Raw genomic sequence first — 16241 nt, 5'->3', positions numbered from 1 at the left:
GCAACTGTGAGAGTCATCTGCTCAAAAGTCTTCATAAAAGATGCACACACACACACACACACACACACACACCCCTCTATTGACAGCTTTAGGCTGTACAGTACAAGTAAAGTTGCAAGTGCCATCAGCTGAAAAACCTGCTAATCCCCTAGGACAAACCACAGGGTTCTTCTCTGTTTGGCAGGACCTACCGCATTGTGAGAGCCATTTGTAGAGCAGGGGAAATTCTTATCTGCCTTTGAAACTATTTAAAAATATATGGTCAAATCCTGCCCTCGGCTATATCCAGGTAACACTGTTAGGGATGTAAGATAGGAAATACGAACGTTTCAAGGCACATATTAAAATTTTCATGTCATCTCTTGATGATCCAGTTTTTCCTGCCATACACCCTTTTTGTACGTTTATTTTGTACGTACATACATACATACATACTGCCCAGAGGAGCTTTCCATCTACTGACTCCTCTGTGAAATGCTCTGAAATACGAACTTTCATTTCTACCCAGGAGAACTTTTACAATCTTCTCCAATGCCTGATGGAGGGTGTTTGTGCCCGAAAGCTTGCAATTAAAGACTTTTTTTTTTTTTTTGCAAAAATCTTGCTGGTCTAATAAAAGATATCATCTCTACTACGAGTCCTGATATACACTTTTTGGTCTTTTTCATATTTCATCCCTACATTTCAAAAGACTTTTCAAACACAGGCAAAATATACCTTGCAACTGGGATCCAATACAACATGCTCTCCCTCTCCCTCTTTTCCTCCCTGCAAACATACCCCATCCCAAAAAGCAGAAAGCTATTTGATGTTTCCAAGCTAGTAATGAATCTCTGTAGCTGATTTGATGCACTGGGTAAATTCATAGTTAGCTTGTTAGTTACCATGAGTCAAGAAGGATGTGGACAGATTGGAAAGAGATCCATGGAAAGCTAAAAATATATATATATTAGAGGCCTGGGAAGCGTGGCTTCCAAGGAAAGGCTGAAAAGGCTAAGATTATTTAGTCCAGAGAAAAGAAGACTGAGGGTGGGCTTGATAACTGTCTTCAAATATCTGAAGGGCAATTAGAGAGAGGATGGAGATGAGCTTTTCTCTGTGGCCATAAGGGACAGGATTAGGAGGCAACAGACTCAAGCTGCAGCAGAGGAAATTTAGATGTGGGATTAGGCAGACCTTTCTGATATGATGGTGTTCGGGTATTGAAACAGGCTACCTGCTACCTCGAGAAGGTATGGCATCTCCATCCTGGAAATGTCCAAGAGCAGGCTAGACAAACACTTGGCTGGGCAGGTTTAGTCAGGGATGACCCTGCTTTGAGGAGGGTCCTGGATTAGATGACGTTGTGAGGTTCCTTCCAGCCCCACTTTCCTGTGATCAGGAAAAAACTTACTTGGATAGTTATGTTAATAGAAACATACGTCATAAATATCATGACCCTAACACAGATCTGAACGGAGCACATTTGGGTTCTCTCAGTAAAGTCCAAGAGAACCCAGAACAATCAGATCATGAATATGTCCTGTGAAAGTAAAAGTGCTTGTTGATGAACAGCATGGGTCCAGGGCATTAGCTGAGGATCTGGAGATCTGCCGATTCGCTATGAGAGCACCACTGCATGGGCTACTAAAATAAGATCTCCTAAAATACATGGTAGATTCATGCCAGGTACAGAATTATCCCTCATTAAGGAAGGAGGCCAAAATCTGAAGGAAAAAAGTTAGTTACAAAGGAAATCAAGGAGTTCAACTTTTCATGGGACTAGCATCTTAAAATGTAAAGAGTACAAGTGGGATGTAACATATTCCTGTTCCTGTTTTGTAAAGAATATAAAAGGTGAACTAACTGAGCTGTGAATAATGTCACTCATTGCTCTCAGTCCTAATTCAGGGTTTATGCTTTTGACACTGCCTGTTTCACTTGATGTAGCAGTGTCCATGGAAAGACCGATAAACTTCAACGGCTGTCAGAAGACAAAAATTGACAAGGAGCATCACCTTTCTTGACTGTTTAAATCCTTTAAGGAAGTGTTGGAGCAATTAGAGAGGGAGTCTAATCTTTGCAGAGTGCATTAACACTCTCCGACCTCCCAGACAATAGATCAGACCTCAGACGCATAATGCTCCCCTAAGGCTTTTTAGCCAGAACATTTGATCTCATAGTCAGTATGAATGTGTTACTGTAGGTATCAGTGTATAAGACATTCTTCACTGTGCATTAAAAGTCCACTATCTCTGGTAGTATCCATACTGCTTTTAAAACCGAAAACAGCAAACCCCTCCTCAGCTATGCAATTGCGTAGTTATCACTTCTCCAATAAATAAAGAAAACCACCCAAGTAGAAGTTCTGATGACTATCGATAATAATAATTTTGTGTCTGAGTCTTTTTCCTCACTGCTTATTTCTCTGCTTGTGGACATAAACACATTTTGACATGGTACTGAGTAATATTTTAGCTAAACAGTTATTTGATAGTCAGTTTTAAGAGTTCAGTTTAACTGAGAGGGAACATGAGTGAGAGGGAATTAGAAAGAGAGGTCTAGTCTACTAAGAAGAGTAAGATGGATAATTATAAATAATCCTCCAAAATGCAGGGAAGAAAGGAAAACTTGCACAAATGTGAGCTGGTACATCAAGACATCAATTCTTAATGGCCATGTTCTGTAACTGTATTAGTTATGTTTTCCCTTTTAATATTCTAAACAGTTTTTTTAGAAAAATTGCTTAATACAATTTTTAATGGAATTGAATTTTCATGTCATCATATTCTGACAGGGGCCAACTCTGAGCTTCTTTATACAGGCAGTACATTTTTTTTTTTTTTTAAACAGCTAACTGCACTCCCACCCACCCTTGAATAATGGGAACTGCAATTAGGATAACAAATATTTTTGCTCTGCAAAGGTCTACATGAGATACCCAGTGAGTTTAAAAATTACAGAAGCATAAGTAGATACAATTTGCAAAATTGTTTGCTTCTCTGCAATTATATAGACAGTACACAAATTAAACATTTTTATCTTTATGAGCCGAGACTTTCAGTTCTGCTTCTCAAAGTTAAAAATATGCCTCAAAATAAAAGAAAAGGTGGCATCTACTTAGTATATTAAAAAAAAGAGAATTCTTCCAAAATTGAAGTATACTTTTAGTCATTTTTTGTAAACTGAACAGCAAGAAAACACAACAACTACTAAATGTCAGCAGTTGGGTTTGATGGAAAGCTGTAGAGCTACTATTTTCTATTAAAATTAAACTTGGAGGACATATGTAGAAAGCAGTGACATCCCATGGAAAGCAATGTAAGGAGTTCTGAACCAAAATTAGCAGAAAACAATAATTCAGGGTCCTTAGTTGGTTGTTGGTTGTAGCCATGTTGGTCGTCTTCGGGTAAATATGATATTTTTTATTAGACCAACTAGGTTGTTAGTGGAGAGTTCTGCTAATAGTCTTCATTCAGTCAGTTGTGTAAGTCAATCCTTTCCTTTGCTAGAGAAAACTTAAGGCGCAAGACTGAAATAAATCAGAAAAAAAAAAAAACAAACCCACAGACCTGGGGGAAAAAAAATACTATGTTTACATATTCACTAGCACTCAAAAATCACTATATTGTATTAAAAATAAAGTTCCCTACACTAAGAAAAATTGGGTTAAAATGTGTCACAAGTAATCTTAAACTGCCTTGATCCTGGTGAAGGGGACAGAAGAGAAGATATTTGATAAGGTTTACAAAGAGAAGCTTTTAAACTTTTACTACAGAGACAGTAGGTTCTGACTATATTCAACAATATAATCTGTCCGTTTCCCAGAGCTTTACAGTGACATATAGATAAATATAATCTACATCAGAGAGCCAAGGAAAGGAATGTGCTAAAAATACAAATGTACTTGGTATTACAACTTAATTTTGGGTAGTGTCATTATCTGTAGACTAACTTGAACATAACAACTGTGAAATTCCTGGTTGCTGAATCTAGTCTCAGACATGTGCATCATATTTTAGTTGATGAAAGGAAAACTGAATGGGGGCGGGGGGGGGGGGGGGGGAGGACCCAAAACCACCCAGGTTAACAGTCTTTTAAAAAAAATTATTTACAGTATGATTTCTATCCTAGCCCTCCCTCATGTTCAGAAAAACACATACACTCGCACACAGAAATATAGATATAGATACAGATATATAGGTATGGATAGATAGATAGATATCTGTGTGTCCATGTGAATCAAGGAGTCGTATCTAAAATCAAGTCCCAAGGCACATCTATGATCAACCAAAAAACCCAAAATGTTTCATTACCTTAAAATATGAAACTTCTTCCAGTTGTAACGGTAAGATTAGCACTGAAGGAATGGGCGAATTAAATTAAAAATAAAAAAATTGTTCAAGTAAAAGAAAACCAGCCAGAAAAATCTGACAAAAAAGCCCCACATTACAGCAAGAGCTTGATCATTCATGAGAGTCTATCGCCACCTACAGGATTTTACTCTCCTTTCGTCAGCCAGTTATAAATCTTCAGGAAAGAGTTTGCTCCAAAACAAGAACCCAAATTTTCAGCTAATGTTGATCAAAGAAAAGCATATAGAGTTATGCTGGTTTACGCCCCTGAATAACTGCAGTGTATATTCTCCCTTGTAAACTTCAGAAGTCTAAACTGCACATTATTTACAGAGGCACTTTTTGTTTTAGATTACATTGGCATTAAAACTAAAGGATTTTTTTTTTTTTTTTTTTGCTTAGTTTTGTTCATTTAAATGAAGACACACACAAAAAAGTTGCTCATTACAAAATGCCTCAGCTAATGAAAGCAACGATTACGGTCAGCTTTAGTTTGCAATTTTCACATACAGCAAATATGTTGTACCAGTAACCCTGAATCAAAATGAGCTCAAACTTGAGAAAAATCCCAAGAGATTTTGAAAAGGAAAACCCCCCCAGTAATTCTGGGGTTTGCAAAACGTGTCACATTTAGATAGTGATGGGGTTGTATGAACATCTAAATGTGAAACATGGATATCCATGTACAATTATTTGCATGTAATCTTCATTAAACTTAATTCTAGTTCTTTAATTTGACATTAATAGATTTCTGTGTTAAAAAAAATGTACAGATTTTTCAAATCAGAAAGACTCTATAAGTTATTTTTCTTCAGGACCAGATGAGTTGATTTAATTTGCTGCAAGTTTATGCTTTCTACCTATTCATCAACTAGCAAAAAATTATTTTTCCATCTCATGAATTTAACATGTACTCGAGATATGCATACTTTCAGATGAATTAAAAAAAAAATGCAGATCTGCACCAAAAGAAGGAAATCTCTTTTTAGGCACTTTACTATGTCTGTTTTCCTTTATTTCATAGCTAGTTCCTATCAATATGCGTGGAAGTCTGTCCTAGGAGCGAGGTGGGAATATGACCCACTGACTCAAGAACGACCCAGGAGCTGCCACTAAGAGCAGAGCGCTAAATTTCCTTCTGGTGTGAGCAGGCTCTGTAACTCCACTGACAGTAATGGACCTGATCCTGATTACACGGATAGTGAATATGAACTAATGTCCTTGACAAATAGTTGAAACTCGAGAAGGAAACACATTGTTAAAGGCTGATTTGTGATTAGAACGGTACTAAAAGGACATAGCGAGCCTGCTAAAACTAGGCAGGTTTCGAAGTCCCGTGGCGCTGAATATACAAATAATACCGGCTTAAGATGAGTGCACAATTTGATCCTGTTGAGAAGAGTGCAAGTTAAATAAATAGGAATTGTGTGATAGTAAAAGAACAAGAATAACTTCCTATAAAATGAGATCCATAACTTCAAAAGACTAAAAAAAAGTGTGGCAAAAAAGGGCTTCATAAATCAAACTGCTAAAGTACAATACATGATAGCAAACTCTAACCAGACCACAAAGAGGGCTCTCTCTTCATAAACATCAGATCAGGCAGCTAAAATTATTACCAAAGCTCTCTTGTAACTGTCACCTGTGGTGGGTATAATTACAGGCTACTGCTACAAGCACGCCCACGTCATATGGCAATAAAAAGGACCTACAGCTTGCCAAGACCAGGCAGACAATGGAGAACACATACCACCTGACGAGAGCCCAAAAAGATCAGCCAGGGAGACTAATAAAAATGACAGCTTAGAAACAAATGACAAAGCTCAAACCACAAAAAAGGCAATATCAAATTAGCTGGAAATGCAAGCACTGAGCAGGTTCTCCAACAGGTCACAATGCAAGCAGAAAGCCGGGCAGAACTGTTTTCACACACTTCGGGGCCAGGGATTAAGCTCTGAAGAGCCCTCTTCATTTATTTGTTTTTTTCAGTACACAAAATGTTTGCACATTTGTGGCTGGCTTTGTGTGTTGCTGCTAGGTAGCTAAAGGGATAAAAAATAGATATTAGTAATCCAGTTGTGGGGGGGGAAAGGGGGGGGGGAAGCGCTCTCTCAAGGGGTTATCTATCCCACGACAGCAATACATTCATCTCTTGCTGCCTTCATTCTGCGTTTGGCTGTCTACGTGCATGGCTCTCAGTGACCTGCAGTCAATGGGAACTGTGCAGCCTGCGGCAGATCTGGACTTTCTAGACACTGTCTTTAAGTTTCAGGAACACAGACATACAGACATGTGTGCATGCTTCACCTTAATTTTAAAATGCTTCAGTGGACATATGGGGAAAACATAAGGCAAGGACTAGGGCTCTTCTAAGTAACCAGAGCTAAGAGATTTCCATATGATGAATGCGGGTTTAAAATGCACTGCCCAGAAAGTGCTGCTATTATTCACATGAAGGGGCATAGGTTAGAATCATATTAAGGACTGGTGATACCCCCACCAAAAGCAAGAGCAATTCACAACTAAAGGTGAAAGGGTCCCATCCACAGTGCAACACAGTTAAGTAGACACCAAAGAATGGAAAATATTAGGAATGAAAAATCACTGAGTCAAATTTTGTTCTGAAGGGTAGGTCTATTTGACAAGGATTAAGGGGTTATATACTTTGCACAGCTGTCCTTTGAAACCCTTTACAAGAGGCTACCCAATAGTATCAATTTAGGATGGGCAGATTCTTAATGACATTTGGATTCTGCATTGCAAAAAACTGAAATTCCCTTTTATAGTCAAAGTCGGAGCTGTGGCAGCAATAACAGCCAAAAAGGAGGGTTGAAATATGACCAAATGAAAAAAATGAGACATAGCCCTACAGAGGAAAAAGCGTCAATAAAAGTTCTGCTTCTTTCAAAAACTGAATAGGGATTTTTACTGAAAAAGAAAAAACAGAATCATTGCAAAAGGCAGGCTCACACTCTGCTTTACTTTGGATCTCTTGCCTACAGCTTTTCATGGCTGCTATGCTGCTTGAGGTCCTGCTACAGTTTTAAAGAAACAGCAACACAGCCTCAGAAAGATGGTCTTAAACGGCCACATTGCCTTATTAGAAATATTGCACCCAACTGAAATGTTCTTCTAAATAAAGGGAAACATTTTCACTGTGCTTTCTCTACTTTCTGTTCATGCCAGGGCATAAAACAATCAAGCTGCCTGCAAGAAAATAACCATAGGAAAAAAAACTTTGTATAGACAAGTAAGAAAACTCCATGGTAACTTACTGGAGAGACTTTAAGTTATTTATTTTTTTTTAAAAGCAGGAATTGATGACTACATTCTAAGCGTGAGAATTCAGTCTTTTGCTCTGCTGTGGTGGTTAACATTCAAGGACCGGTGGCAACGATATTGCTGATGCGAAGACGCACACAGAAGAGTAAACAAATGTTATTTCCAGCTCTTACAAAAATGCAAGGACAAACAAGGACAAAGTTAATAGGGAAAGGGCCACTTAGAAGCTTGCCAGTGTTGTAAACAACAGCCAAAAAACAAAGTTCAAAACAAAGTTTGTGAAAGGTTAAAATGAGCAGAAACGTATGAAAATCAGCTAGCTCTAACTACCCAGAGCACATTCACGGTTCTAGCACAGGGTAGAAGTCCTACACATCTTACTTACTATGCCAACGATACACAGTGGACATGTCTACATATGCAATTCAGCTGAAGGAATAAACTCTGGTGCATATCACCGTATATCACAATACGCACCAGAGTTTATTGCTCCTGGGCCATTTGCACATGCGCCTGGGACCGCAGCACACTGAGCTGGGTTGGAGCAGCCCCAGCTGGCAGGGGAGCTAGGGGGTCAACCTGCCAGCCTGGCTGGTACACAAGGGTGCTCCAGTGCAGGGGCTGGCTAGCAGGCAGCGCCCTCATGTCCCAGCCAGCCCTGCCAGCATCTACATTGCTATGGGATCAACGACTCTGCCACAGGATAGCACTTGTGTTTACCACAACTATCCTATGGCAGAGCTCATTAGTTTGCTCCAGCCTAATAGCACCGCACATGTAGATGGTGACGTTTTACTGCAGAGCTAATTAGACAACTCCGCACTAAACCTCTTGTTCTGCTTGGAGGTTCACCAGCTCTCTAACATTAGTTATGCAGGCGAGCAGAAGTAACCGAGTAGAGCAAACATGCATGTGTGCCATGTATCTGGTGCCTATACAACAGAACATGTGTGAAACAGGGTCTGTATTTGGCTTGAAAAAGGTTGAGCACTTTGTGGGAGGGGTGTTGCTTGTGTGTGCAGAGTATGGAAAAGGTTTGGAGGCCTATGTAACCTCCAGAAGCTGAGAATTTGAGATAAATTTATTTTTAAAGAAAACAACACTACTGATGAGCCATTAATGCTTCCCATAGAACACGAAACCAATAAACAAGTGGACAGACATTCACTTTTGAGTCCTGAAATGCAGTCATATGCCTGCAGTGGCCCAGACCAGAAGCTGGGTGGCATGAGAGCATGCCTCCCTGCTCAGCTGGAGTAGACAGCTTAGGTCAAAGCTTGCCAGGCTACACTGCAAGGAAGGGCTTGCAGGGGAGGTGCAAAGTATCATGGGATGCTGAGGGACTGGATTAACTTGAATCTGGAGAGGATCTGGGATGGCAGTTCAATAAACTCATTTAACCTAAATCAGTTAAACCTAGATGGATGTCACATCCGTCTAGGTTTATCTCAAACAGGTTTTGGTCATTTGAAAGAGGTTTATGTGCACTGAACTTCTGTTGTGTTAGAGATTTGAATCGGTTTCCAATTACTTATACTGGTTTATGTGTAATTTCTGTTCCTAGCCTTTATGTACTAACTATCAGACTCAGCTGAGGAAGAGAACTTGAGGACCATGGACTGAGCTAGTCCTGTTACCTCCAGAGGAAATCGTGCCAGGTGCGGACTGGGGCATGCTAACTAAGGTTCGTATATTGCTGCTCCCTAAGTAGGAGAAACATACTCAGCCGAGCCACCTGAGTACTCAACCTGAGCAGTTTTAGTTGTTTTTAACTGTTTATGGTGGCACCCAAATTAGCAATCAATAGGCCAAGTGAGTTACTAGATCATTTGCACAGAGTGTCAAACACAACACTCCACAAAACCCTGCAGCTACCCATCAATATTTGGGGCTGGTTGGTCATGTTTTCAACAACTTGTTTTTCTGCTAATTTGCTAGAAACGCAGCCTGATTTGCAAGTCATCTCAGGGAGCCTTGCTCAATAGGCAGGTTGCTCATTGCAAACCTGCCCAGTTTTCTGCCAGCTCACCTGCCTCGTAACCCAGCAGAGGCTCCAGTGCTGGGGCACCCCTGCCACGGATGGAGCCAGCTGGTCAGGGAGTTTACCAATCCTGGTGATTTGGGGAGCTCTTCCAGTCTCCCTGTTACAGAGCCGGCAGCCTTGGAACTTGCGAGTTCTCAGCTGTCGGCTCTGCAGCAGCCGGCCTGGAGGTCCAGGGACAGGTTTGTACCACTCTAAGCTATCCCTGCTAAGCAGACTGCCCCAGAGCCAGAGGACTCCAGATTCCCAGGCCCGCTGGCTCCTTTGGCTGTCGGACTGAAACAGCCGGGGGGACCAGTAGGCTGATCAAGTTGTCCTGGGGTCTCCAGCTTAAGGAAGTTTGACTGGCAGGGCCGTTCCAAAGCCATTACAGCTGCACAGATGTTGATTAAAACTGATACTATTCTTACCCATTTTGCTGCTGCTTGCCACCCACTTTACAGCAGCACTAAAACTGATCAGAAGTTCTGAGTTTCAGCCAGCAACACCATGACACATGCCTTCCCCGTCCTTGCCCATACTGAACCTCAGCCAAAGAATTATAAGCAGCAGCCCTTCAACATTACTCAAATAGATACTGCCCACACTTTCTGCCATGCACCAGTCAACGTGACCTAGGGCACCAGTTTGGTCTGGGCCTGGGAAGTTTCTTCCACCAGCCCCCACCTGGGAAAGCAGGCCTGGCTTTCAGAGGCTCAAGGCTGAAATGACAGCGCATGCTGCTGAGAAGACTGAGGCACTGGGCCAGTGTAACAGAGAAGGACAAAAATTGGGCAGAGAGGATCAGAAGTGAAGACTGAGGCTCCAGCTTGGTGCTACAGTAGCTGATTTGCCATATTATGTCTGGTGTACTCAGCATCTCTTATTACTTCCCATGAAACATTTTAAAGTGAATGTACAGTAGTAAAAAGCAGTCAATATGTCCTTTTAATTTGCACTAGATTATAGGTTTTTTTTAATGCAATTACTATAATTTCATTAAATGGCATAATTACCATTAATGCATGGAAAACTGTCGATAGAAGATGTAATTATGTTGTATAAAATCACAAGCGCAATGTGCAATGATGCATGATTCCTTATAAAAATCATTCTGTGACCAAAATTAGCTTTTAAAATATTTTAAAAATACACATTATATAGCAGGCTTGATTAATTTCACATTATAAGCTTGACTTCCATGACCAAACTGGTGAGGCTTTTTATGAATTAAAAAAAATGGTAAAAAAAAAAGAAAAGCATTTGAAAAATTAAGCCATATACTATTTATATGACAGGAAAAACAAACAAGTGGTGTGCAGACACTTATGTAAAACTGCTCGTAGGCAGACGACTAGATTCCAGGCTGAAGACAGGAAATATTAATTTATGAAACCAGTGATAATCTATGGGACTGATATTTAAGTGGATAACTATTTGATAAGGCAAAGGCATAAGAGAGACCAATGGGTGAAAGGTAAAGCCAGACAAATTTAAATTAGAAATTAGACACTTTTTTTTTTTTTTAAACAGCAAGTGCAAGCCACTACTGGGAACAAACAACCAAGTGAAAAAATTTCCCCACCTTTTGGTGTTTTCAAATCAATGCTGGATGCCTATCTAGAAGATGGGTTTTAACCAACCATACCATTTAATGAAGCCAGGCATGTGACAGGTTAAAATCAAAAGGCTGACAATAGATGAGAGATCAGACTAGATTATCTAACAGGCCCTTCTGGTCTTAGACTGTGAAACCTCTGGAACATCTGCCTATAAGGGTGAGAACCTTTCCAGGACCTCTTCCTACCCATGCATGCTGAAACCTTGCTAGAAGTACAGGTAACTTGGATGAAAACAGACTGATGCTCCTAGCTGCGTGCAGGTGTTGTCAGTGGCTATTTTGGTGCTGCAGTCAATGTAGGGGGGAAAGAAAAAAAAAAAAATCAATAAAAAGTCAGCACACTACTTCACCAGCCACCTTACTTTGACCTTGCACTGACTCTCTGAATTGAACCCCACGTGAAATATTATCTGATATTAGATCCTTCAGTAACTGCGTTCTGAGAAGTAAGAAGGAAAAGGCAAGTGGTCTCAAATGGATTACAACTCCCTCTCTAGTTTTTAAGTTAAAATCTGCAGTGGCCTTTTGGAAAGGGAGGGTGGGACAAGCTGAGCTGAAGCTGACCTACGAAATCAACTCCTTGACTGTTTCGCTTGGCTTTCTGAGGGCATGCAAACAAGATAGCTGAAACAAGTTTATACTGATAGCTTTGTTGGGGAGGAGGGAGGGGTGTTACGGCCCATTTTTATTTGCAAAGCCTGGGCAGTAAAAATAGTTTTCACTCTGCACCTGATAAGCTGCCAACTCGTATTTATAACTGGGAACACTAAAACACACTCTGAGAAGGATAGTACTAGCACTTTAATAGATTGATTTCTAACTAATTTTAAAATAGCTAGTTTTAATATTTGGTTTTAGACAACAGTTACTTTCCGTTATCTTCACATTTTGCAGTCACGTATCTCTTGTCCTCCTACCATCTTTCCCTTCTATGTGGGAAAACAGTAAGAGCAATAGAGCGCACAGTAGGAGGAAGTTTGGAACAAATCTCTCTAGTTTATCTCAATCCCACCTCTCTAAACAGACCCTGAATGATCACTTTTCATTCCCTAAACCTAAAGGTTACCTCTGTCTTTGTTTGCAGCTTTCCTTATGTTCCAGCTTCTTTTCCTTCATTCACTAACATTGCTACATTTCTCTGTGGTCTAGAGACACAGACACATCTCCAAGTTTGTTTCAGGCCCCAGTTCATCAAACTGATTAAGCATGGATCTAACTTTACTCAGGAACCATCCTCCATCAAGGCCTTAGCCATGTAGATCCAAGATTTCATAATCATTTTCTCTTTGCAGTTCCTGTGTGCACAACCATGCCATTCCTCCTGTGCACACATGCACACTTGCTTCCCCCATAGGTCTCATCCTACCTTCACATGCAAAATACACAAGGACTTGCATCTCAGGACCACAGCTAAACAGCTGCAGCCAAGTTTCCAAGGACCCCAAGGTTTCAAAGTATTCAAAGACAACAGCTGGAAAAGAGTTATTCTCTTTTCTTCATCTTGGCGCTTTCCACTCCACATCACATGGCAAGGTGCATCAATTAATAGCTCAAGCTGAAGATGGACTTTAAGAGGCGAGGCCTCGCCTTTCAACTCTGGCATGCCTTTGAATCTGGAACCATTCGAGCAAACTGTGCACGCTATTTAAACGAGTTATTTAAAAGACCCAAACACCCCTTCTTTCTCTGTGCCCTTGCCTGCCAGTCAGCCCTTCTCAACCTGCAGGGTGAAAGACATTTCCTCCGTCTTTCTTCCGTGCTTCATTCACACAGGGATGGCTCACTTTACTTGTTTGTAGCAAATACACGGTAAAGTGTTTTCCTCAAAAGAACCTTAAAGCAACTCGTAATTCACAGGCAGAAAAGGAGGAGGATGCTTGGCGATGTGGCTGTTATTTTGTTTAATAAACACTCTACTCAAAAACTTTTTTCTCCCCTGTCTCCGGACCACCGCAAAACAATTTTGCAACCTTTAATGGCATGCCAGCCATTTCAAGCATGAAGAAAATGTCACACTGCAGAATAAAAAAAGCATGAGAAATCTCTTTGTGCTTGAGTGGATTATGACAAAGCTGAAAACAGGGTGTTTTCAGAGGAAAAGGAATAGAGTTGAAAACTGGGACAGGCAGGTGGGGAACTTGGCTTTTAGATCTCTGCCCACAGCAGGACTTGCTGACAAAACGGTTTTATTCTTGTAACTATTATGGGCTGGAGGGTGGACTTGCACAAGACAATGTCACTTAAGTGCAACAGGATGTGCAGTACACCCAGAATCAAAGGGGTGTAGCAAGCATTGTTAAAGCACTGTAAAATGCAGTCTCGCTGACATTAAAGATCAAATGGAAAAGACCTATTATCTCATCTTGTCCCATCAGGAATGGATTACTTCTCACAAACTGTCCCTCCAAGGCTTTAGCTCCTCTCTCAGAACAAGCCAGACAAGTTACAAGGTCGCCGCACTCCCTCGTCACTACTTTCGTCCAGGTTTGGTGATCTGTAGTTGGGGGGATTCTGGGCCAGCAGATCCAAGTAAATACAGATACACTTGTCCTCATAGTTGTCACCCACCTTTCTGGGTAAGCCAATGGTTTAGCAGATGGTTCAGCATACCTATCCCCTCTTATACAGACCTGCCAGCAGACCCTTAATTTTGTGCTTTGATATGCAAGCCTCCTCCACCAGAAGTCATTGCAACGATTCAAGGAGTGAAGAGTGCCTCTGTTGTGAGTGAAGAAAGGGCTGGATTGCTCTATGGGGCTTTCCTTCAGATCTGCCCTGCACAACAGGTCCCTGAGGACAACTACAGGTGTATATAACAACAGCAACCCCACAAACTATGTGGGGTTCCAGATTGAGGGTCAGAGCAGAGACTGTAATACCCAAGACCTTACATAAGTTTGTCTGAACCAATATGAAAAAAAAAAAATTGCTTACCACAAAAGCTATCATACTTCTAACTGTTGATTCCCAGAGAAAGCAGCTTTTAAGGAACTGTATTGTCTTCCATATGGCCATGGTGATTTTTTTCACCCGGTTAACATTTCTAGATAAGATCTGAGAAATGGGGATAAGGGAAAAAGGGGGGAGAAAAAAAAAAACACTTGATTAAATGTTATACATTTCTACTTTGCTTTAGGAACACGGACAGTTTAAATTATAAAGATATAAAGTTCTAGATGTAGGCTTAAGTTTCAGAGAGACTCTCCCACTACTGTGTGCTTTCATACTGCCCCCAAACTTTTCAGAACTTCTCTTTCACCTTCCATAGGAAGTCAGAAAGTCTGGTCCATCCTTCAATTTTTAATAAGCAAAAAAAAAAAAAAAATCTTATTTGAATTTATCATAAAATGAATTCTTTTCTCCAGGATTTCTGGATTAGTCTATACATATTCAGAGAAATATAAGACCATGACAGTATCAAACCAGAAAGGACATTCCTTTAAAAATGTATAAAGTTTAATTGATTTAAAACGCCATGACATTTCTATGGTATCTTCTTGGTTTGATCTGTTGAACAAGGAATTAAAAAAAAAAAAAAAATCCATGAACTGCACAATAAGCACATGTGCTAAGACTCCTTAATTAGGACACAGATGAAATCTTTGGGTAGAGGCAATATCTTTTATTAAGCCAAGTAACATAGCTGCAAAAAGGTTGTAGCAACCTCTAGGAAAACAGCAAAAGTTGTAATAACTTTTTACAACTATTTAGTTGGTCTAATAAAAGATATCACCTCTACCCAAAGATTTTGTCTGCCTCTGTGCTTAGACAAACATGGCTACAGCCCAGATTCCTTAATTATGTGGGGCTTTTTTTGTTTTGTGTTAACTTAAAGAGTGGGATGATTTACCAGACTACAGCGTCAAACTGGATAAGGGAGCCAATGCACAGTAACGCCAATGAGCATTCTCACTTTCAAAAATGGGCACAGAATTGACACCTGTGCTCAGTGTTTCCATGTATTAAAGTTCTGCACCTGTACATCATTGAATTGCAGACAATTAGACCGGGAAAGGAACACAGGAAGTCATCTACTTCAACCACCTGCTCAAAGCAAGACCCTCCCCAACTAGATCACCCCAGCCAAGTGTTTGTCTAGCAGGGTCTTAAAAACCTCCAAGGATAGAGATTCCACCACCAATTTGGGTGACCTGTTCCAGTGTTTTACCACCCTCCTAGTGAGGATTTTACTAATTAGGGTGACCATATGTCCCTGTTTAGCCAGGCTGGTCCCAGATTTCAGAGGCTGGTTCCAGGCAGCTATTGAGAATTAAAAGGGCATCCTGGAAATGCAGGGGTGCAGTCTGGCCAGGAATTAGAGTGATGGGGAGCCTGCCTGCCCAGCATGCAGCCCTGCCCCCACCAACTTGTGGGAATGCCATGGGGAAGGGATTTCCATATGGTCAGCCGATTTCTAACGTCTAAACTAAACTTCCCTTGCTGCAACTTGAGCGTGCATCCTAGCATAAGTGTACTGAAGAGGCTACTGGAAAAAGCCTACCAAAGAGAGACAAGAATGGGAGCCATACCTTCTTGGAAAACCTGCCCCTGTCTTCGATGAAGCGCTTTTCTCTTGGCTTGAAGGTTCTCTTGCATGCTTTTATCTGGAGAAAATACCTTGTATTTAGAATACTGTCATTTAAACTCAGCATCGGCATATAACCAGGAGCAAAGGACTTTAACCTTCAGCTCAGCAGACCCTTGCTACTGTGTTTTTGCACAACAGCCACCAGCTTTCTGTGGGAACCTATGTTGTATGCACAATCTTGTTCCCTCTCCCTTACCTTCAGGGGTATGAAATGCTGTGCAGTTTAAGCACCAGGTGTTGTCAATGCTAACATGAAGGCTACACAACCAGCTCCAGCTAATGAGGCAAAGGAGAAATTACTGGTGAGAGAGAGAGGGGGAAACAGGAATGTTTTGCTACTTCTGTAACCCATGGCTGCATGGTGTAGAGCAAAAGCACCAGGGTAGAAGGTCTCCT

General features: G+C 40.8%; 1 protein-coding gene across 2 annotated transcripts in view; it reads right to left on the bottom strand.

Moving 5' to 3' along the window:
- MCTP2 (multiple C2 and transmembrane domain containing 2) overlaps nt 1-16241 on the bottom strand; it is a 139477-nt gene that overhangs the window by 43696 nt on the left and 79540 nt on the right. For both annotated transcript variants that reach the window (XM_019533768.1, XM_019533769.1), the window contains 2 exons: nt 15787-15861; nt 14192-14311 (listed from right to left, as the gene is read on the bottom strand). In XM_019533768.1, coding sequence (XP_019389313.1) covers nt 14192-14311; nt 15787-15861 — 195 coding nt within the window. The remainder of the gene's footprint in view (nt 1-14191; nt 14312-15786; nt 15862-16241) is intronic.

Source organism: Crocodylus porosus, unplaced genomic scaffold, assembly GCF_001723895.1.
Source record: "Crocodylus porosus isolate Cpor-Errol unplaced genomic scaffold, CroPor_comp1, whole genome shotgun sequence".
Lineage (NCBI taxonomy): Eukaryota > Metazoa > Chordata > Crocodylia > Crocodylidae > Crocodylus > Crocodylus porosus.
This window is presented reverse-complemented; position numbering and strand designations above follow the sequence as displayed.